This window comes from Pseudopodoces humilis, chromosome 1 (genome assembly GCF_049639895.1).
Source record: "Pseudopodoces humilis isolate 2021_Gansu_Grassland_sample_001 chromosome 1, ASM4963989v1, whole genome shotgun sequence".
NCBI classification, from domain to species: domain Eukaryota; kingdom Metazoa; phylum Chordata; class Aves; order Passeriformes; family Paridae; genus Pseudopodoces; species Pseudopodoces humilis.
In genome coordinates this window covers 61173705-61195663 of record NC_142200.1, presented here as the reverse complement: position 1 = coordinate 61195663, position 21959 = coordinate 61173705, and the positions used below count along the sequence as shown (strand labels likewise).

Here is a 21959-nt window from a genome sequence, read left to right as displayed (position 1 = left end):
TTTCAGTCAGTGATGCAATGAAAGAAAAGCAATCTCAGCTGTAGCTGGGCCTAGCTGCAAACTTTTATCTGTGAAAAAAAGAAAGCTAAATAGAATTACTTGATAAGCAAATGCTGAACTCTATGGGACCTGAGATTCCAGATCTTAACATGTCTGCACCAAAAAAATATAAGTTCTTACCTGTCTACAGGACAGGAAGAACTTTCAAAAAGGATTTTGTTTATTAAGGCTAAGATTCTACCAGTGTCCATCACATAGTTTAGATGCAGTGCTTTCTGACTGACGCATTGTGACCTCTATTTTGTAGGAATTCCAACTGATACATTTCCTTTTGGTATTAAAATATATGTATTTTTCCTTAAAAACCTGTCATGTTCCAGGTCTGTTGCTGACTATGGTGTCATATGGTAAAGAATATCCTTTTAGTCAGTTTGGATCAGCTGTCCTGGCTGGGTCCCCTCCCAAAATCTTACCTGTTCCAAGTTCACTGATTTTGTGGGACAGGAGACAGAGAGAAATCCTTAACACTGTGCAAGAATGATTTGGTAATAGCTAAAACTCTGGTGGGTTATTAGTGCTGTTTTAGCCACTGGTGTAGAGCACAGCAGCACACAGGCTGCTGTGAACAGAGCTGAGTTGATACCTTCATTCCAGCCAGACCCAGTACATCATGTTATTCCTTTGTGCTCAGGTTGCTGCCAGAGAATGAAAGTGTTTTCAGTCAGTAGATCTTAAACAGTTAAAAAGAACTACTTTCTGCCAATAACAAAGAATTTTCCGTTTTTATTACCTACAGAGATTTATTATCATTTCAAAAACGCAGACACTAAAGTACAAATAAATGAGGGGTGGGAGTTATACTGCACCCAGTGAAAATTTCAAAATGGGAAAGTTTGATTTTGTCTAGTCAAAATGTAGATTTATATTTTTGTTTGTTAAGAGAAAATGCTACAGAATCTAATTAATATACGAATAATCCTGTTGGTTTTCCATGTATTCATGCTCAAGAACACCAGAAGGCCGTGAAATTCTCTACCTTCTTTGTCACTGTCTCAGTGGTTACTGATACACCTTAAAAAATGTGTCTTATTTCATCTTTAACCTCCAGTCACTATATTTTGGGCATTTTTGTCTTCTAGATTAAAGAGATTGAAGTTAGAAAATCTCCTTAAGTAGGTAATTTATCATGTACAGACTATCATTAAGATCCAGTTCTGTCTTAATCCATCTTATAGCTCATTTAGTCTCTTGCTGTACAGTCTGTTTCCAAACTGCAAATCAATCTTATGGTTTTCCTCTAAAGTTTGAGCTCTATCTTGACATTGCTTTCAGTGGAAAAACTGGATAGAATTGGTTATCTTCAGTTTTGGAAGAAGAGTGTAGGTACTGTAGTAGCACTGTAGGCACTTTAAGCATATGTCTTTTTTTTTGCTAGGAATATATCTTGAAATGCACATCTTTTTGCAAGTGGCCAGAGATTTCCTTCAATCCATGCTGCAATCCCAATACAGGCTGGCAAACTCTGAACTGTGCCCAGTGAAAGAGTGAGTAGGGCTAAGGTCTCCAGACAGGGGTGTCTGCACACCAAGAGTTGTCACATTTCTATTTCTATTTATTTTTATCTTAACAAATAAGGAAGAAATTAACCTCTAGTAATATTTTGTATACAAATTGACACTGGTGCAGTGTCAATTAGCCAGTCCATGTGTCAGATAGTCACATAGGGTTCCTGAAGTGTCCTGAGGGAAGAAGGGCTATTTCCCAACACTGGGGAGCTGAGAGTGGCATCCTCACTCATTCATTCACTTTCAGCTTATTCCATGTATTACTGTTTACATGAGTCCAGTTAAGTGGATTTTTGGATTATATTATCTAGTTTTCACAAAACTACGAAATGGACAAGGGGCTTAAAAAGATTCCTGAAGAGCAACTGCAGATTGAAGATAATACTGATAATGCCAGTAGAAGTGAAAAGGAAGAAAATACAGAGCTGATGTTTCTCCATCTGCTAGAACGAGCTCTTCATCTGTCACATTATGGATGACAACTATGATGAGCCAAGCAGATCTGAAAAGCAGTGAAGCAAAAAAAAAATCCAAATTATTAAGACCACTTGAAATACAGATTTATAACTGCTGTTGCAGTTACCTTGCTCTAAAGGTATATTGTTTCTTGAGACGTTTGGGATTGACAGCAAATTAAGCCATTGAGATTAGAAAGTAATTTAAAATTGAAGCATCCAGAACATGAAAATAAGCCTCAAGTGATGTGTAAAGTCATGTGATAGTCTGTCCAATACTTTACATAGTTAAACATAATGATAAATGTTTAAAAGAAAATTCTGAGTTTTCTTAATTAATAGGAAAATACAAAAAGGCCTATATTATTGAGGCAGTACTTGTTCTTCTTGCTCCAGTGAAAATGACTGAAATGATGCATGGAAAATAGTAGGGTGACAAAGTCCATTTGTCAGCAAATGCTGTTGTAAGATGCACAGAAGAGTTGAAGAGCTGCTGAAGAGTTGAAGAAACAGATATGAAAACAAATCATGCAGTGTAGGATGTTGGGTGCATCTGGGTGAAAGTACAGACATTTCTAATGTGTCTCAGGTATTTTTTGGGTTCTATTTTAATAATGAAACAGATAAGAAATATTTCTTTGTGAGCCATTGAGGGGAACATGTACTGCAGAATGTACATTCTTGGCAGTAATAATAAGGGTCATGTTTTATGAAAAAATGTGTAAGTGTAACCACTAACGGAGCAGCTGGTATGAAAAAAGAAAGTATATTCCAGAGGGTTTCAGAGCTAGGATCACGTGTGAAATTCCTTTGCTGTGTCAGTCATAGGCAAACTCTTGCAGCAAAGAAGCAGGAGCTGAGCTGAGCACCTGCAGGGTGCTACTGATGTGGTTAATCTTATATAAAACAGACTTTTTAAAGCTGAAAATTAATCTGTTAGAATCTATTATATACCGGTTTGGAGAAATGATTGTAAACTAAGAGACTCGCCATGTTATAAGATATTCTTATTCCCTCTATTTCTCCTATTAGGACCATACTTAAGACTATCACATCATCTGGTAACAGTCAGGGCAGGGTGAGAAAGAGGGAGGATTCCCATCCTCCTTTCTCTAATATACATTTTTAGACCCAAGTAGTAGCTGATTCCTCCCTTACTTTGATGTGTTCATGTAATGTGGAGGGTAATGTGGTTCCATGTTTTGTTCCATGGATTGTTACTTAAACATTTATTTACACAAATCTGTAATGAATGGTCAGTTTCCTAAATACCCTAATAACACTTGCACTCCTGGATAATATTAATCAAAATTTTTCTGGCATTGAAATAAATAAATAGATGGAAATTTAAAGAACTTTTAAGATTGCAGGATCCACAAATTTAAATTTAAACATGTCTGCAGAGCTTTAGCAGAAATGTTATGTAAAGAAAGAGAACATAATCTAAATAAAATTAATGTCTTTCTCCTCACTCCCAGTCTAGTAGAGCTTCTTTTTGCCAGAACAGAGGTTGCTTGTATGGACTATGAGACTACTCCCTGGGCTTCTAAGTCTCCTCCTTGTTTAAAGGAGGGAGATTAATTTTACAGGAAATTAATGTTTCAGTTTGGTTTTGGGTTTTTTAATGCTAAAAGGGCATTATCCTTCAGACCGATTCAAAACACATAACAAATGGCATGGAATTTATTTAAAATTCATAAATAGATAGAAGTTATTTTGAGGGAGATTATTCAATTCTGTTGAAGTCAAATGTGGAACCCATAATGATGGTACATGTATACTTTCCTTCCCAAGAGGGATAAAACAAATCATTTTATATACTTACGATGGTACCAAATATTTCTTCATGCCAGATTGTTGTTAGGTATTGTGGGGATATAGAAGTCTGATTCCAGCTGTTCTTTGAATTCCAGACATAATCTATAAGGTTAAAGAAAAACCAAAAACGGGCAGCGACAGTGAAAAGAATTAGGACATACGGTCAAGGAGATGACTACCAGTCCATACAAACAGACATAATTTTACCACTTGAAGCTGCCAACAAGTGGCCCAAAAACAGAGATTGAAACTGGTTCCCTAATTTGCAGCATAAAGAACTTCAAGTAATTCTCACCTGGAATTCTTACCTGGAAGACTTTGTCTTTTGGTTTCCATACTGAATTAAGGACTTCTTCTCAGACAGTACTGAAAGGCTGCTTACATTTTTTTAATGATTTTTTGGTCATGGATAAAATTGGCTTTACTTTCTTAAACCGAACAGCTGGTATTAATATGATTCTGGAGGATTCTGCAGGAAAAGAGAGTGTGAAGCCAATGAAATGAAAAGGTGCCACCATAGGGTTTTTTTTAACTACTTTGCTGTAAGAATGAGTGCAATCCCCAAGAGGATGCTTAAGACAATCTGCAAAGATGCAGCACAAAGCCTGTTCAGAATCCCATTTGGAATAATATAAAGTAATGTGCATCAATTATTTAGAAAGTACATACAAGAAATTATTTTTATTTAAGAAGTTTCAGGAAAAGAGGCTACAAGGAAGAAATGTCAGAACATAGAAGTCTGTCAAAGAAAAGAAAGGGCAATTAACAAAGGCATTAAAGGGTTCAAGAAGGTATGTACAAAAGCCTGGAGAAAATCTCTTTTCTAGAAAGAGTTTTCACAGGTAGCTGCAGTACAGGTTCAGCCAACAATTGAAATCTTAGTGGAGGAAGTATGTGAATCAAACTGAGATGCTCAAGTACAGTAAATTATCACCACCATATGGTGTCCTTCTGAGGATTCTGAAGTAAATAAAGTGTGAAATAACAGTCATACGCCATTGCAGGAAATGTTGCTGCAAGGTTTTCTTTAGTATTAAAACAGATATTAATATAGATACTGTATTTTCTTTAATCTAGGAGAACCCAAATTCCAAAAGAAAATTCAATCATCTAGTAGTCCTAGAAAATGGGATGAAAATGCTCTAATAGTAACAATACTTTTTTAGCTTTACCTGAATTTAAAAGTGAATTCACTTCACTTAGTACATGATTACGTTAACTGGAATGGGTTAACTGGGCTGCTAACTACCTTGCTTTCCAAAGAAGAATGAGATTATGGATTATATCCATATTTAATTTGTTTGGTTTTTTTTAACAGGTGTTTGCTCCCCAAAGCCTTTAGCAGAGGACAGTTGTGTCTCTCATGATGAATTTAGAAAAATCACTGATGTAACAGATGATAGTGATACTGATAAAACATCAGTTTTTAGGGGAAAGAGGTGGGAGGCAGAGAGATTAGGAGAAAGAGTAGTTTAGTCTGTTACTTTCTTCTCTCCAGGTGATGTGAACTACTGTAGGTCCCCTTATGTCACAGAGTGTCATTTAAACATCCATTATTTTTTCTATTGCAGACTTCTAGCAACATTCTGTCACACTCCCTGAAGCAGCCTTGAACTTCAGCTTGCTGCTGCGTATAAGAGACAGGGTCAACTTTGAGTGCTTCCTAGAAATCACAGCTGGCTATTGTGTCAAGTACATGGCACCTTTTCAAAATATATTTAAGCAGTTGAAATTTTATGCCTTGTGTTATATTAGTTTTGAGTTTTCAAGCTTTACTTTTTAGGTTTATCCTTTGTTCCTGAGCTCATGGGTAATGTAAATGCAACTAAATTGTAGATACCATTAATTTTGAATGTGATCCACTTTATAGGCATTTCTGACATTTTCCAGGATCACTCCTCTTCTTATTTTGTTTTGTTTGAAAACAGAGCAGTGAAATCAAGACATTTCTTCAGGAAACATTTACTGATGGGTAGACTGGAGCAAGATTTCCTACAATAATTAAGACCATAGCCACCATACAGCTCCTGCAAGACTGCTGCTTCCTCCTGCAGGTGTAGTGTGTAATCACTTTGTCAGAGATTTACTGCACTGAATAACAAACTTCCCAAACAGAAAAATATTAGTTTTCTTTGGCCATTTGAACCTCCTTGCAGCATCAAATGACAGTAAAATTGAACTTACTGAGTATTCTTATCAGAATGTTTAGCTCCCTCTGCAGAGTCATGTAAGATATGTAGATCTGAATGTAGTAACAGCTAAGTTAGCAGATTTGGGCATCAGTTGGGATTTACAGGTGGAATTTACATAGGTCCTTTCTGTAAATATAAGCATGATTGGTATTTGTGGATGATCTTTTCCCCCTAAGTTATGTAGCCTTTCAGCTAGCCTGTGAGACGGTATGTCTTTTTTTTTTTTTTTTTAAATATGCAGTACTTCAAAGAGATCCGAAGGGAAGGAAATTGTTCCCATTGTGAAGACTTCCACTACTAAGATTGTGAATTTCAGCCTTCTTGTGGCTTGTGAGCTTGAAAGCAGGGAGAAAAGAGACTTTCCTGTAACACTGACAGTATCTTAGTTGTTAGAGATTTCATAACTCCTCAGTTCCTCCAGTACAAGTGAGTGATCGCAGACTCTTGATGCCAACTATTTAGTCAGATTCAAAATCTTTCTTTGGATCTACATTGCTGATGATTTTCTGCATCCCACAGAGGGAGAGAATGAAAAACAAAAAAATATTTGTGCTTCACAAATATTTGTGAAACTATTTTGGTATTCTGTGTGATAAATATAAATTATGAATAAAGCTAGTATGGTGTCTTCACAGAGAGCAGATGCTGAAACATTTTGACAGAACAATCAGATCAGATGTACTTGCACATGCAGAAGGTGGCCATTTGGGTTTTTAAACCTATTGTTTCCTCAGATAATAATCCCAGTGGTAACGGGAATGATATTGGTGACCATCTGAGACAGCAGAAAATTAATAAGTGAGCAATTATTTCCACTTCAAAGACTCAAAAAAGTTATTTTTGAAAATGAAACAGTATTATGAAATTTCAATACATAAAACTAAGACATGCATTAGTACTTTAGTACTAATGTATCTTCAGTTTATCTTCTTCTGACTCTAGTTTCCAAATGGATTAAAGTTACAGTCCTTAGTACAATGTGCTACAAAATTTCAGTCTTAAGAAAACAGAAAAAGATGGCTCAATTTAATATACACGTGCAAGTGAAAAAAGGTCTTTGAATGTAAATGATACACAGTGGAGAGAAAGAGGAATATTTATTTTTAAAATCTCCTTATTGCTTGTCTCTGCCCAGTAATATCACTCCAGTTAGTATCCAATTTAGTTCTCTAATGTAGCAGAACCTCTCTGAGTCGGAAGAGATAGAAGGTAACTTCTCATGTATTTTTCCAGAAAGAAGGAACATGGGGCTGAAACATGGTTCATATGGTAAAATTTTCTAGTATATTTATAGTAGCCTTATCATTGTAATGTAATGACCTTGGATCCCTGAAATGGTGTCTGTTTGCTGCTTTTCATCTGAAAGAAGAAATAGATACTTATGATGTTTAAACTGCAGGGCTTTTTTTACAAAGTTGATCTAAACAAAGATGCTTGGAGCAGTGAAAAATAAGTTAATGAAAAGCTTTATTAAACTGTTCTCAAATTTTAAGAAAACCTATCCCTGTACTCCTAAAAAGCCTAAAGCCCAAACACCTCAGTGTGTTGTCAGGAGGGCAAGTATTTCCACAGTTCAGACATAGAACAGAATTAAATCTGAGCTTGATGTTGATGACCTTTCCACATTTAGGATGTCTGAGGGATATGAATTGCTATTTTGGAGGACTTCTGAAATAATGTAATAATTCCTTGTGATCTCTATCCTCACAGGTTCTATAATCTCCCTTTCATCAAAATGTCATCCAATTTTTATATTAGGTAAATGTTTCTTCTTTTTTTAGTTTCCCACTGAGGCTTGTATTCATAGTTTTCAGTTGATAATAAGACTTACTCCTGGATGCAGAAGTTCTCATAAACATTGGCACAGCCCCCTAAGTCTGATGCAATTAAACCATTAGTGAGGAGCTGTAGCTTTGGCACAGCTACTGAGTTCACCGCAAAACTTCAAACTTGGTCCAGGTTTTCTGAAAAAAAAAAATAAAAAAAAATCCCAATACATAAAGACTTTAAAGTTCTTTGCAAACCCATGGTTTGAATAGACTTTACAAGCCAAGTAGAATAAGACCCTGTGTGTTCTCTCTCAGCAGCTGGGTGAGGGATTGATTGAGAAGGGATGCAGGAAGGCAGCTCACTCCTCTGACCTTGCCCTGAGAACCTTTTATTAAGGTAAAGGATCTTTGCAGCTTCTAAGCTTCAGTGGATGGAAGTGCTACCTGGAGCATCATTTTGAGACAGGGTTAGATTTTGAGACCTGGAACACAGGTGGAGTTCATCTGTCTGTATCTGAGAGTCATCTGAGCTCCATTTATAGTTAATGGAGAAAGGAGAGAGGTTCTTCTAGGGTGCAATTAATCTCATCTGTTTTAGACATCTATTTATTGATGAGATGACTCATTCCTTAGAAATGCTTATTTATCTTAACTTTGGCAATATACATGTAACACCCTTCATAGTTAGTGTTGGAATAAAAAAAATGTATCCATCATGGATTAAGAGACTTCAAATGTATAAATGGTAGGTTGCTTTCATTCTGCCTAATCAAGGAGGATTTTACATAAAGGTGCTTCCTTATGTAATTATAAATCAAAGCTCTTTTAGCACTGATTAACATTTTCTTAAACCATATTTAATTATCATTCATATTTGTTTGAATTATCTCTTTCAGTGAATTCTGTTTAGAATTGTTTCAGTAAATGGGCTCTTCCTGAATGTAATGTGTTTGGAATGTGTATGTATGTAAGAATTGACTACTATACATTACCCACCTCTAGTCATATAGTCAGATCTTGAGTCCCTAATTCTCGGTTCAGTAGTCAAACAGTCTTTGCTACATGTGGACTATTACAGAAGTAGGTTTGAGGGTGGTGGTACAGTGTGTCCTTCAAAAGAAATTGATTTTCTTTTTCTAAGGTGTGATTTATTCTTTTTTTTTGTGGTACTATGAGACTTTCCATATTCTATTATTTTTTTCTAGGCTAGACTAAATTCACCAATATAAAGCAGCCTTGCTATGTATTCTAGGGGGTTTTAAATTTTTATTTTTTAAAAAAAAATCTTTAAGTATCTTTTCCTCTAAACTCATATTTAAAGCCTGTGAAATTTAATTTTCCAGAAAAAGATACATATGTATTCTATATTTTTCATCTGATGTTCTGATTGCGCTTCACACATAATAACATAGAGCGCCTTCGCTTGTCTGCCTCCACATTCCCCCCAAGATAAAATACTGAGTATTTCAGCACTCCCAGATACTTGAATGCTTGCACCAACTTCAGTAGTCCTATTGCATTCCCTTGCTGTAATAAACAAGCATTTCTAAATTCTCACTTAATTACTTGCACTTCTGGCATTGGTTTATGAATTATTAAATAATCTATTCTCAATATGGCCCCTATTTACTTTCATAATACCTGACATGAAAATTACTGTTGTATGATATTGCAACCTCCACATCCTTTAATTTTGTTCTGCTTTCTCTGCAAGTCACATCTGATAAACTTCTAGAAAGATGGTTGTCCTATTTCCCTGGAAGCCATCAGAAATCACATTATCCTCAGTTTTGTAGGTGGTATCTCACAGTGAAGGAAACAGAAATATATTTTGTGTGTATTTTCTTTTTCAGTTTTATTCATTGGTGCTCCTTAACTCCTCATGTGAACAGATGCTATTTCTTATAGAATATATCATCATCACCTTCAGTTCTTGCCTACTGTCTTTGAGATTCTTTCTGTGTTGGCAGTGCGTTATGTATTTTTTTTTTCCTGTAAGGAATGTACCATGTCTTTCCACTCTGCTGTACTACTGAGTTGTGTTTTAATTTTTCTTAGTGTCCAGTCTTAGTGAAGAGAGCTTGTTTTTTCAGACTGCTCAAAGTCCTGCTGAACATTATGTGCATGTTCTTAACATGCCTGTAGATTAAGTGGAACTTAACCTTCTCATAATTTGCTATGGTGCAGATCCCTGAGGTTTTTTCCTAGCTAAATTTTTATCTCACTGTAATATGGTAGTTTCTTCAAATACCTCATAGCAACCTATCCACCTCTTGATAAGATTAATTGTTTTTTTTTCCTCCATTGGAGAGAAATCACTTTCTAACTTGGACTGTTTGTAGGTCACCCTAAATGCCCCTAATTAACTTCCCACCCTACCACAAGGACCCTACATCAATTCTTTTTACACAGAACTGGTAGGGTTTAACATCAGAGTTCCTGATTATGTTTAACTTCTGCGATCCAAAAACACAAGAAAGGTGAAGTAAGAAAATTTCTTTCTTTTTTCTTTAGAGAAATTGGGAGGAAATTAGAACATTTTGTAGGTGACTTCATAGAGGTTTATTTTTAAATAGGTATGCTCTGTTTGATAGTCACACATATGTAGGTTTTATGTGAAACCATATTTACCATACTTATATGTATATATTTGCCATTCCAGGCAGAAAGGAGGATAATAAACATTTTTAAATGGAATGTATAGTCGTAGTATAAATACAACAAAATAATCATTAGCAGTGTTATTATTGCTCTAGTCTGAAAGTCTGAAATGTGGGTGCTTCTTGTAGGCAAGACTAATATTGATTGCATTAGTTTTCAGGTTAGACTCAGCTACTAACATCCTATTTCAATGAGAAAAGTCACATTTTTTGTAAAAGCCCATACAGTGGCAGTTTGCCCAAATAAAAATCCAGTATTCCAGGTTCCTTCTTCCCTTCCTGTCACAATGAAAACCACAGACATGGTACTTTTAATAAATGTCTGATTTCCTTTAAACAGAAAATTAAATTCAATGCAGTTCTGATTTCATTTCTCCTTCACACAATAAAACATATTTAGTTTTTTAGTTTTCCTCTAAATGAAACTCTTTCCTACTAGCCAAAATAATATTTTACTGTTTTCTCTTGGTATATTTTTTCTCCATTTTTATTTTTACATTGTCTCTCTGCTTCAAATAAGGTTCTACCACCTGTTTCATTTTTGTTGTCCCAAATGTTGTGTGTATCATGTACCAATGAAAATGTATCTCTGCAGTTAGTATTTCTTGGATGTAAGTTTTCACTTAATGCTTCTAAGCCTCTAAATGTGAGTAATGTGTTCCATTGGAATGAAAATAGGGATAATTGTGTTTGCTTGTAATGAATAATATGTATCATATATGGTGAGACCTCTATCTTTAGTAATCCCTTTACTAAAAATTGTAATCTGTCCTATGAAATTACTCACAATTTATTCACAATTTTGTCAATGTAATGAGGAGATTTTTTCTAATCATTCAAGCATTTGTTTTGTCCACATATATTTATGTGCCTGTACTGAAACTCCTCTGGTATAACATTTTAAAGTGCACTGTATATTCTGGACAACAGGAAATCACAGTGAAATATCTGACTGTGTAATCCATCTGGTTTGACCAGTTCTCATTTGTTAGGCATCTCTTATGATCAACATCTGGTAGGATTAGACTGCCCTGGACGACAAGGATTTAGCTTGCTGTACTTACATGCAGCTTTAGTGAACCGAAAGGTCATCAGAAATATCTGTTAAAAGCAAAGTAGTATGATTATTCTAAAAATTATTAAATTCATTTTGTAACTGGCAGAGTTAGGATTAACTGAGTGAGCTGTGTCTTTAAAGGTATAATTTGAAAACTGGTTTGAAATGTTGGTCAGTGGAGACCCCTAAACCCAAACTATCATCCCTAGATTGACAGTTCATCAGGAATATCACCTTTCTTTACTGTTTTCCTTGGAAAAAAACAGATAAAATTAGCTTGCAAAAAAATTTAATACTGTTGTCAAATGAATGCTAACTATTTGCTACAGGTCATAAGGTGCTTGCACTCATAATCTCACTGAAGTGTGCAATCTCACCTCACCCAAAATACAATCACTATGTGTACAACTTTTGTATCCTTGTGAGGGACAGGGTCATTCATATATTGTACACAAAGAATCATTGTACAAAGCTCTTGTAGAAAGTAAAAAAAAAACCCCAAAATTCAGTGTTGGGGTTCTGAGAGCACCAAAAGCCCTTTCTGCCCCTGAGTAGCCTCCCAAGGCTGCACCCCCCAGCCCCCTCTTTTCCCATCCCTCATCCCATTGGCTCAACTCAGTGCCAGCAGTCCATGCCCTCGTGATGCTGTGAAGTGCTGGTTTCCTTCTCTCCATACAGCCATGCCTGGCAGGGACCCTCTTGGCTTGTCCCCAGTCCTGTCATTTTGGTATGGACCTGCCCAGCAATCATGGATTCTGTCTGACCCTGGTTATTTTTACAAAACCTGATTCTGTTCAGACTTGTGAATCAACTTCCCAGCTTTACACTGGACCTGCCTTATTACCATGAACTTGTGTGGAGGTGTCACCTCGTGGCTGAAACTGGCTGTTCTCTCCAAGCCTGTTCTGCTCCCTTTGCTTGGTTGCTGGCTGGTGAGATCCCTGTTCCAGGGGCTGTGCACTTGTGCCCCACTTCCTTAGGGAGCCAGACCATGCTGCTCCCCAACATTTTCTTTGTTTTTCTTAAAACTTTGCTTTTTTTAAAGCATTTTCTTAAATCCGATCTTTCTGGTACCAACCACAATTATGTTGCAATTTTATCTCCTCTAGACTCACCATTTTTTACAGCCCACCTATTTATTCTATCTACTCTCTCAATTTTCTAGAGATTAAAGAAATTAAAATTTCTTCCTTTGCAGTACAAGTTCTTTATTCCTCAAAATGCCTGTATTTCTTCTTTCACAGGTGCAGGGTGAGGGACTTTGTTGTTCACCTCTCAAACATCACTAAATTTGATACAAGAGCTATGAGGTAGGCAAGTATTGCTGCCATCCACTTCACAAAAGAATGTACAGCAAGACTTGGTAGCAAACTTTAAAACCTTTATTTCAGTCATAGGAGCTGAATCACAGAGCAGCTCTGGAAGAACGAGAGAGAAAAAACCAGTTCTCTTGCATTACATCTTCTCTTTTGCCTAAAGCAAAAGGGCCATCTTTTTCTTCCTGCAAAAGCATCCCTTACAAACCCTTCATTTTTTGGAACTTGCTCCTAAGTAAACATATTTACACCCCAGTAATTTTTTTCAGTTGACCACCTGGATTAAATATATAAGATGGTGAAATACTGATTTAATGTAGTTTTGTAGGCAGAACAGTGCAAAAGTGTCTATCAGTGGTTTGTGAAAATTTTCAGTTTTATTGGTGATCAGGGTTGGTAGTTCCTGTTTTGGGAAAATGAAATATTGCTGTCTATAAAGTATGTAAAGTTGATATAAACAGACATAGAGCTGCAACCTTCATTAAATTGTTAACAAGGGTCTAAACCCACGTGGAATTACACTGCTTCTGTGTTATAGCTAGTGCAAAATTTCCTTAGCAACTGTGGATCCCCATAAAAGCTTAATGCAGTTTTGTTATCACTTTATACAGCAGTTTTGGAAAGTCAAAATTACCCTATTTACACAACAAAAAACTAGAAGCACAGTAGTTTATGGTTCTCTTTACTTGGAGTTGGTGGAATGAAACGATTGCTGCTGAGCTCTAAAACTGCTTGTACTAAAACTGCTGGTGATACGCTTTCCAGGACTGCAAGCATCTGCTAAAACAAAACATGCAGCATTTTGTATTCTCAGTTTCACAGATTTCATCCAACATAGGAATGTTTGCATCAGGATTGGCAGCTCTAGAACTAGAGGTGAGGCTTTGCAAATTTTGACTTTGGACCTAAATCTAAATCAGAAGGTTCTTAAATTTAAATTTATCTGAAATTTAAATTTATCTGAAAGAACCTCTGTAGAAAGAAAACCACAAGTTTCTGTTCCATTATATATTTAGAGTATTTATAAAGGAAGAAAAGAACCTGAGGTTGGTGGGGGGGAAAAAAAAGTGTGGAAATGAGAAGTAAAAACTGGAAAATATAGTAAAAAAGCTTCAAGACCAGGGACATTAGATGATGTATCAGACATAGGTCAGAGCACTGAAAGGGAAATGTCGACTTTTAGAAAAATCTTTTTAAATTCTTACAGAGCTGCTAATATTATCTTGTTGGGATAATGGGAAAGAATCATCTTTCTTTTGAAAAATCTCCACAACAGATGCATCTGGAAAACAGCAAATATCTGCTTCCAGCAGTAACGAGAAAAGGTTTTCAACTTCTTTGCACAAAATCTAGTAAGGTGTGTCTTTTGGGAGATTAATCAGTAGATAAATAAAAAGTCTAGGAGCTCTGAAAGCCACAGACACTTTGCTTCTAGCAGATGAGCCAGGGGAGATGTCGAAGAAATTTCTCAGTGGCTGAATTTAAATAAGCGCTGTTTAGAAAAGTACCCAAACATACACAATTTAATTCCTCAAGTGCCAAGTTCTGAAGGGATGGAATCCCAAGAAGTCAGTAGACTGTCTGAAGTATAATTTTTATAATCATCAGCCTTGTGCCCACCACCCACTGAAGCCTATCCATAAGTGTTAATAATATTTAAGGTGTGTTTTTGTCACTGTTCTTATGTTAATAATGGCCTAATTTGACTAGACAGTATTTGGTAAATCAGCTGTTTTCTCCTCAGTTTAGCTGAATAATGTTAAACTAGTCTTTCTTTGATTAAAAGACTTACTAGAATTGGTCAGAAAATATCAGAAAAGAAAAACTGAAATTAAGAAATTCTTGTCATGCAGAAGAAAGTAGGACAATATTGGGTAGAAGCATATGACAAATTGTATTACTTTGGAAAGCACATTGATGCTAAGTAAGGAAAATGATACTTTTTGTTCAGTAACAAATGATTGTTGTAGTGTTTGCTTACACTAGGTAGAAGGATTTTGGACATTGGCTAAACTATGATCAAGAAAGGTTTGTTTCCTTTTGTTATCACTGATGGTTTCTTTAAAAAAAACCCAATTTTTCTTTGTATTGAGACAGACCTCTCTTCTAAGGAGCAGTTAATGACATTGCTGGAGCCAAAATAACAATAATTCAGTTTTAGTAGTATAGAAGCAGAAAAAGAAGTCACTACTAATCACTTTTTGTGAACACATTTTCACAAAATGAGTTTAAAAACTGGTAACATCACAGAAGGCTAAAGGATGTAACTCAAATTATGGCAGGCTGACCATTCTGACTTGCTTCTCTGAAATAAAACAATCTTTAATGAAAAGTTACTGATATGTCCATTTGTTTTAATCATTCTAAAAGCTTAGAAAGTAAAAAAAAAATGTGTCTTGGTAATTTTAAAGCATGACTAAAGGGGATAAGATGACATAGAGGCCATGAAAGCGGTAATTAAGGCATCTGGTATTGTGATGATTGTCAGGAAATGACCCCTACAGGGTCATCAGAAAGTATCTGCATATGACACACAGGTTTCTAAATTCTCCTGTTTAATGTCACATATCTTCCATCCTCTATTTTCTGCTTTTTCATGTGGGATACCTGTTTTACAGTGATTTTCTTCTCCTATTTCTGTTATTACAAATAAATTAAATAGACTATCACTCCAATTGATGCGATCGTAATTCTATTATCTTAAAATTGGTGTGCCACTCTCTTCATTTCAGTCTGTAATCATGTTGCAGACTAAAATTATTTTGCTTGTCTATTAGGAATGGTAATGTGGAACTGGTTTTGCAGTCATGTGGCTGGAGGAACACCAGCAGCAACTAAGACAGAAAACCATGAAGTAGTTATATGGGAAAAAACCCTACAGATTGCTTTGTATGTTATCTGTCTTCTTTGTGCCATCAGGCAGCTCAAAGAGGACAGTCTTGCCACTACTGAACAAGTGAAAAAAATCTGCTAGTACCTGGTGCTTTTAGCACATTTAGTACATGTGCTACCTTCAAGCCAACCCTACCTCTTGCTGCCCCACGGTGTGATGGGTGGTCTAAGAGAGGGGTAGGCCACAAAGGAGTTCATAGGCTTTATCAGGCCCTAAGGGATGTAAGCAAAGCTCTGCTGATTCATGCTAGGACCAGCTTAAATCAGTACTTGAGAGTGTATAAGTTTCCTTGATGAGTATTTTCCCTTTATACTGTCTCATACATCACTTTGGCTGCAACAAAGTTTTTGGTCCTGGAAGTAACAGAACAACTGGAAATAAAGAATTGTCTGTCCTCATGACACAAAGTGGGAGCCCAGTTTGTGGGGCTGTATATGAACTTTTTTTTTGCTGCATGTAGTAAAGTCCTTCACATGGTACAGCCACTGGTAGCACATTGTGGTCATAGAGGAATAGTGCCTTGATCACGTTTTAGGTGAAATGGAAAAAACTATGTGGGTGCATATATCATTGTCAAGATCATTGCTTGTCATTACAGATATAAATGCAGTCCATCTGCTTCCTTCTCACTGGCTCTCAGTTCACTAGTTTGCCTTTTTCTCAACTTGTGACAGGTGAGGAACGATCTGACTGGAGTCCTTTATGGCGAAGACATCGAGATTTCAGATACTGAGAGTTTTTCCAATGATCCCTGCACAAGTGTAAAGAAGCTTAAGGTATGTGTTGCTGTTTGGTGAAAAAGAGAAAGTGGTGATTTTTTTTTTTTTTCTAGGAAGAGGAGTAAAGAAACAAAATTTGTGTTAGAATGGTGTATTACTACATTCCATTGCCTAACAATATCAAAAAATTGGCATTTTGAGGTCCTTGTCCTTCTTAAGTTAATAAAGGTCTATGTGTATAGTAAATATTTTTAATAGTTTTAATAGTGATAATAAATAAGGGAAGTTGTTTCTGGCTTAATGTTTGCACTTAAAGCCCCAGTCATAGTGATATACGTGTGAAAACTCTTGAGGTTTGAAACCAGAACTCTTTTAAAGTGAATTATCATGTAGGAAGAATACTGAGACTCTTTCCATTAGCTTCATTACATATTTTAAATTGAATTCTTTGCTAACATCATCTGCATGGTTCCAAATGAATCATAAGGAAAAAAGAAGGAAAAATAAATTTGGTAGTGGAATAATTTCCCATCCTTCTCTTATTAGAATGATTTATTAGACTTCTGGCATCTCATAAAATTAAAACTATATTTTAGCATTACCATGCAGTGCAACCAGCAATAAACTAGACACAGGAGATATGAATCTTAAACTGCACAGGAACATGAAAAAAAAATGATTGAACAGCAGGAGAAAGCACTTTCAAATGGGGAAGATCAAATTTATTCTGGCATCAAGTATATATGACACAATCAAAGCCACAATCCTGCAAATGCTTAAATATATGTGAAACAGGTTACAAGAAAACCTTAATAGACTAATTGATGTTTAAAAAAAACAAAAACAAAAAAATTAAAGCAAGAGTATTGACTTGTGTAAGACTAGACCACTACTGAAGCTGGAAAGGTTCTGGAGCATGGTAAACTAAGTGTGCTTTATTATTTCCACAATATACAGATGAAAGCCTGAATGTTTAAAGTATTATTAGGTAAAAATTATGTTTGTGGAAAGCCATTTTTATCTGCCCAGTCTAAGATAATTTGCATTTCTTGTCTGGAAACCTGTCTGGGTTGAAGAGACCCCAGTAGGTGTTACAGTGAAGTCCATATTTTTCACTAGCAGTGGTGTAATAACAAGAAAAAAAATGTATATTAAGCATGGATGTTTAGGCTAGAAACCAGAAGAAGCAACGTGATTGCAGCTTTCCTCTGCATTAACACACTGGATTGTTTTGCAGGGAATGCCAGGAGACTGAACTAACAATATATTTGTTACTGCTTCATTTCTTTCTCAAAACAAATTAGCAAAAAAATAAATAAGCAATTATCTAGAAAATTGCTTGTTCTTGTCAGAAATATAAGGTTAGTTGTTGTTAGCTACTTGTTAGACACAGAATTTAGCTAAACAATTCTAATATTCATTCCTTCAACATGTAAACCTCATATAGATAAACAGATATCTGCATATCTGAAATATCTTTTAGTTTCACAAACACAATTTAAATTAATGAAATTGATGATTATGAAATGGAAAACAGAAAAATCTGGTATGATTTGCAGAAATATATTTTATATTTCTCTTGGTAGCACCTTAGTTTCTACTGCATTGACTACACTGTTAAAATGTAAACTTAAGGATATCTTTAAAACTCATTTATGTGTTCAGAGAAAGGGATGGATTTGCACATCCATGTAAATGCTTGCAAATTCTAAGCATGTACAGACAAACTGTAAGAGCAATAGCACTTCTCCTTCCAACTTTCTTGTATCTTGCATGTAGGACAAAAGAATTACCACCATGTTGTGATGGTAGGAATTGATGTCCTCTAGTTCACCTTCACCATCAGTGATTCCATAGCTAAGGTCAGAGGCTTATCTATAGTTCTTCAAGTGGACATCTAAGCATTTAGAAGGCAGAACATGTGGCTACCTCTGTTGTCAAGTTACCCAGGTTTTTGTAGATTTATTGATAACCTCTTGACTGTCAGATGCATGTTAGAGAATAAGACAGAGTATCTGAGCTATTCAATTTAGGTATCTCATAAAGAGCCTGCCAAGACATTGACTTTTCCTGGCAGATGAGATATTGTAGCAATCCTTCTCTGGAAAGCTATATAATACAACATTGTGCTGTTATTCATTAGAAATGAGACAGATTAAAATCTGATCAAAGAAGGGAAGCTGTGAAGGCTGAAAAAAAAATAGCTGCCTATTCCAGCATAATATGCATCACTCAAAAACTCTGAAAAGGCTAAGGAGTGTCTCGTGTGTGAGGCTGTTAGAAATGGCAGTGAAGGAGACAAGTTGTTCCTCATTTCTGAGTAGAGCATCTTAGATGTGTTGATCCTCACTCTCTTCAGGGTTTATATTACTCAACTCCTGGTGCTACCAAAAACATTTTATATTTAGTAGCCAAATAATATCCTCACCTATGTGAAAGAAAGAAGGGAGAAAAAGTGTCTTTATTATCTGAGGCTTGAGGCTGTGCTTAATTTATAAAACATGTTTTTATGCAGGGTTTGCCAGAACAGTGGGTAAATGAAATATAACTGTTCTTCACTTTCTTGTTTGAACTTCAGTCCATATGGGAACATATGTATTTCTTACTAAGGGGCAAAGCTTAAATGCTGATATTGCTACTGTAATCTCTGGGAAGAGTAAATATGACAGCTCACCATCTGGCAAACAGTCTAAACGTTGGTCTTTTTATGTAAGTGCAGTTTTGGGAGTTGCCTTCCCCCTGGGATGTTTTTAATCATCTTCTAGATCACCTGCCTAGTTCCATTAATTAAAACCTCTTCTGTCAAATATGTTTTAGCTCCATGCAAGCAATTTACAGCTCTCTGAAAAAGAGACTTGACGCTTGTTGGGATCCAGTAGGTGATTTCTTTGATCCCTATGAGGAAGTTCCACTGTGTTAACTTGCATCATTCTGCAAGGGTTCTGTGTGAAGGAATAGTATAGCCTTGCAAGGAAATCATGCTGGTTTATAGTCAGTTAACAGTATGAATGAAGAGGTAAAAAAGTTATTCCCAGCAAGCATCTGATTTATCTCTTTGCATGAGTCTGTAAAGCGGACTTTGATCCACAAGCACTGACAGGAACCCAGCTCTGATACCCTTTGGTGCAGACTTCATTATCCATGCAGATAAAATCTCTGCAAGGGACTTGAGCTATGTGCAGGTGCATGAATTTGAAACTTCAATGCCTCTTATGTGGGACGGAGCCGGCAGACCCAAGCCTGGCATCCAATGGATCTAGGCTTATTTGCAGTCTTGAATGCAATTCTTCAAGAACAAATCTGGTGAAAATGTGGAAGGGGATGTAAAAAGTTTGTGTGGAGTTTGGGTGGAAGAGGCTGGCTGTGGAGTGTGTCATTGCACAGAGGAAGACTGCTGTGCATGAAAGAGGAAGGGCTGTTGTACAGATTTTCCTAAATTAGCTCCTAAATTACATGTGTTCTGACACAGAATTCCTTGGTTACATAACTGCATACTAAATTATGTGATAATCAGGTGGAAGCAATGTCTCAAGGTGTGAAACCACACACCACAGACGCTATGACTTCAGTCTGAATGCTGTCAAGCAGGCAGTGGGCAGCATTGCTGCATGTGCCCTCTGGGATCGTTATTTATGAAGCCACACAGTTTAAGCCACACATAGTTTGTTTTTTTGTTTGTTTGGTTTTTTAATTGGTTCTCATTGTGTCATAAAATGGAAAAGAATTTCTTCGAATCTTAAGTTTAATTATTAGGTGCTGTGACATTTATTTTTTAATCAAATTCTGCTACTCTTTTTTTCAAATATTAAGTCTGCATTTTTATGTTCAGAGCAGTCAAGTGACTCAGCGCTGAGGTTCCAAGAATAACCAAATTATTTTTAAAATATGAAAAAAAGAAATAGTAGATGAGGTGATTTTTTTTGGTGCATAATTCCTAAATCTATTTATTATCCTGGCAAAAACTGTAATACTATTGCTGTAATTTGTGTAATTTGTTTGTTTCATTTCATGTAACCTTGTTAGATTTGTTTATAAAGAATCTAATCCACTTGAAAAAGATTTACATTACTTTATCAGTCTGTGGCTAAATATAAAAATGAAGAGAAGCAGGCTTACTGAAAATGCACAGGTTCAGAATGAGCAAAGCACATTACATTATTTCTGATTTAAACCATGCTAAGAGTGATACTGTTTTCATGCATTTAATTACTGAGGCTTTCTAATATCCTACTGCACTGTCCATCATAATATTTTCTTCTGAACAGGAAATAAACAGTGAAATTATCTGAGCTAAAAAAAAAAAAAACAAGAAACTTTGACAAATTGATTTAATTAAAACTTAAATGTTTTTTGCCACAGAAAATCATACCGAATCATATGTTTGTTTTTTCCTTGGAGAGGGAAAGAGCTATTAGTAATTCTAAACAGGTCTTATATGAAAGAAATGAAAAATTTAATTTGCTCAAGGTTTTGCAGAGAACTCTGCCTTTGTGTGAAAGAAAAGGTAATGTGAAGTCATAAAAGTGTGTTTTATGGATATTAGAAGTAATTTTTCATGTTAGGAGGAGGTTAGTCCTGTTCCTGGAGAAATATTTTCCTGCATAATGCTCCTGAATTTAGGAAAACTCTCTTAATATGTTTCTAAGTATGAAAGTAAAATTACCTTTGGACTTCAGTCATAGGTTCTTAAACTATGATGATTTTTTTTAATGTGTGAAGGTGGGAGGGAGTAGAGAGGGAGTAGTTGATGTGTTTTAGTGACTATAGAGAAGATGCTGTATGAGTAAAACCTTTTAAAATTGCTAAAACAGGCATAATATCAAGGCATTTATTCTCACAAATCTCATTTCTTAATTTTACAGTTTTATTTCATGCAGTGATAAGTTTATGTCTTCAGCTGGTTCTAATATGCAAAATTTTAGAATAAATATTGCAAAGAAGCAAAATATATTTGATATTTTGGTGTTATTGAATAATAATTGACTGTAGTGTCAGTTTTACTCTCATTAGTACTATTGCCTAATCATTTTCTACACCTCAGCTTTCTTTTTTTCTTTTGCATTACTTCAGGTTCTTGAACTTAGAGAAGATGAAATAGTTCTGTATTAATTCTGTCTGCAGCTGTAATCTGTGCTAACTCCCTGCATGATCTGAATGGCCAATTAAAGTGGTATCTGGAAGCTGTGACTGTGTTTAACTGCCACACATTTTATTCAATCTGCAGGGCAATGACGTTCGGATAATCCTTGGCCAGTTTGATGAGGAAATGGCTGTGAAAGTTTTCTGCTGTGTAAGTAAATATATTTAATTGCATATCAGACTAAAGAATGTGCTGCATTTGAATAAAAAGTGACTTGAGCATAAATATTTCTTCATGGAGTTCAGCTCTGTGAAGTTTTATATCCTAAAGAGAACTTACACCTGCTCAGTTCCATTTCTCTTTCAATAAAATACTTCGTACTTGACTTCAGTGGAATTTAGACGTAGGCTGCATGGTTAGCTTCTTCTTATTATT

The 21959-nt window shown here is 35.7% G+C and overlaps 1 protein-coding gene across 1 annotated transcript in view; it reads left to right on the top strand.

Annotated features, from left to right (window-relative positions):
* Positions 1-21959, top strand: part of GABBR2 (gamma-aminobutyric acid type B receptor subunit 2) — a 458385-nt gene that overhangs the window by 199233 nt on the left and 237193 nt on the right. Inside the window, exons 5-6 of the mRNA XM_005517349.2 lie at positions 16400-16501; positions 21669-21734. Of these exons, the coding sequence (XP_005517406.1) occupies positions 16400-16501; positions 21669-21734 (168 nt within the window). The remainder of the gene's footprint in view (positions 1-16399; positions 16502-21668; positions 21735-21959) is intronic.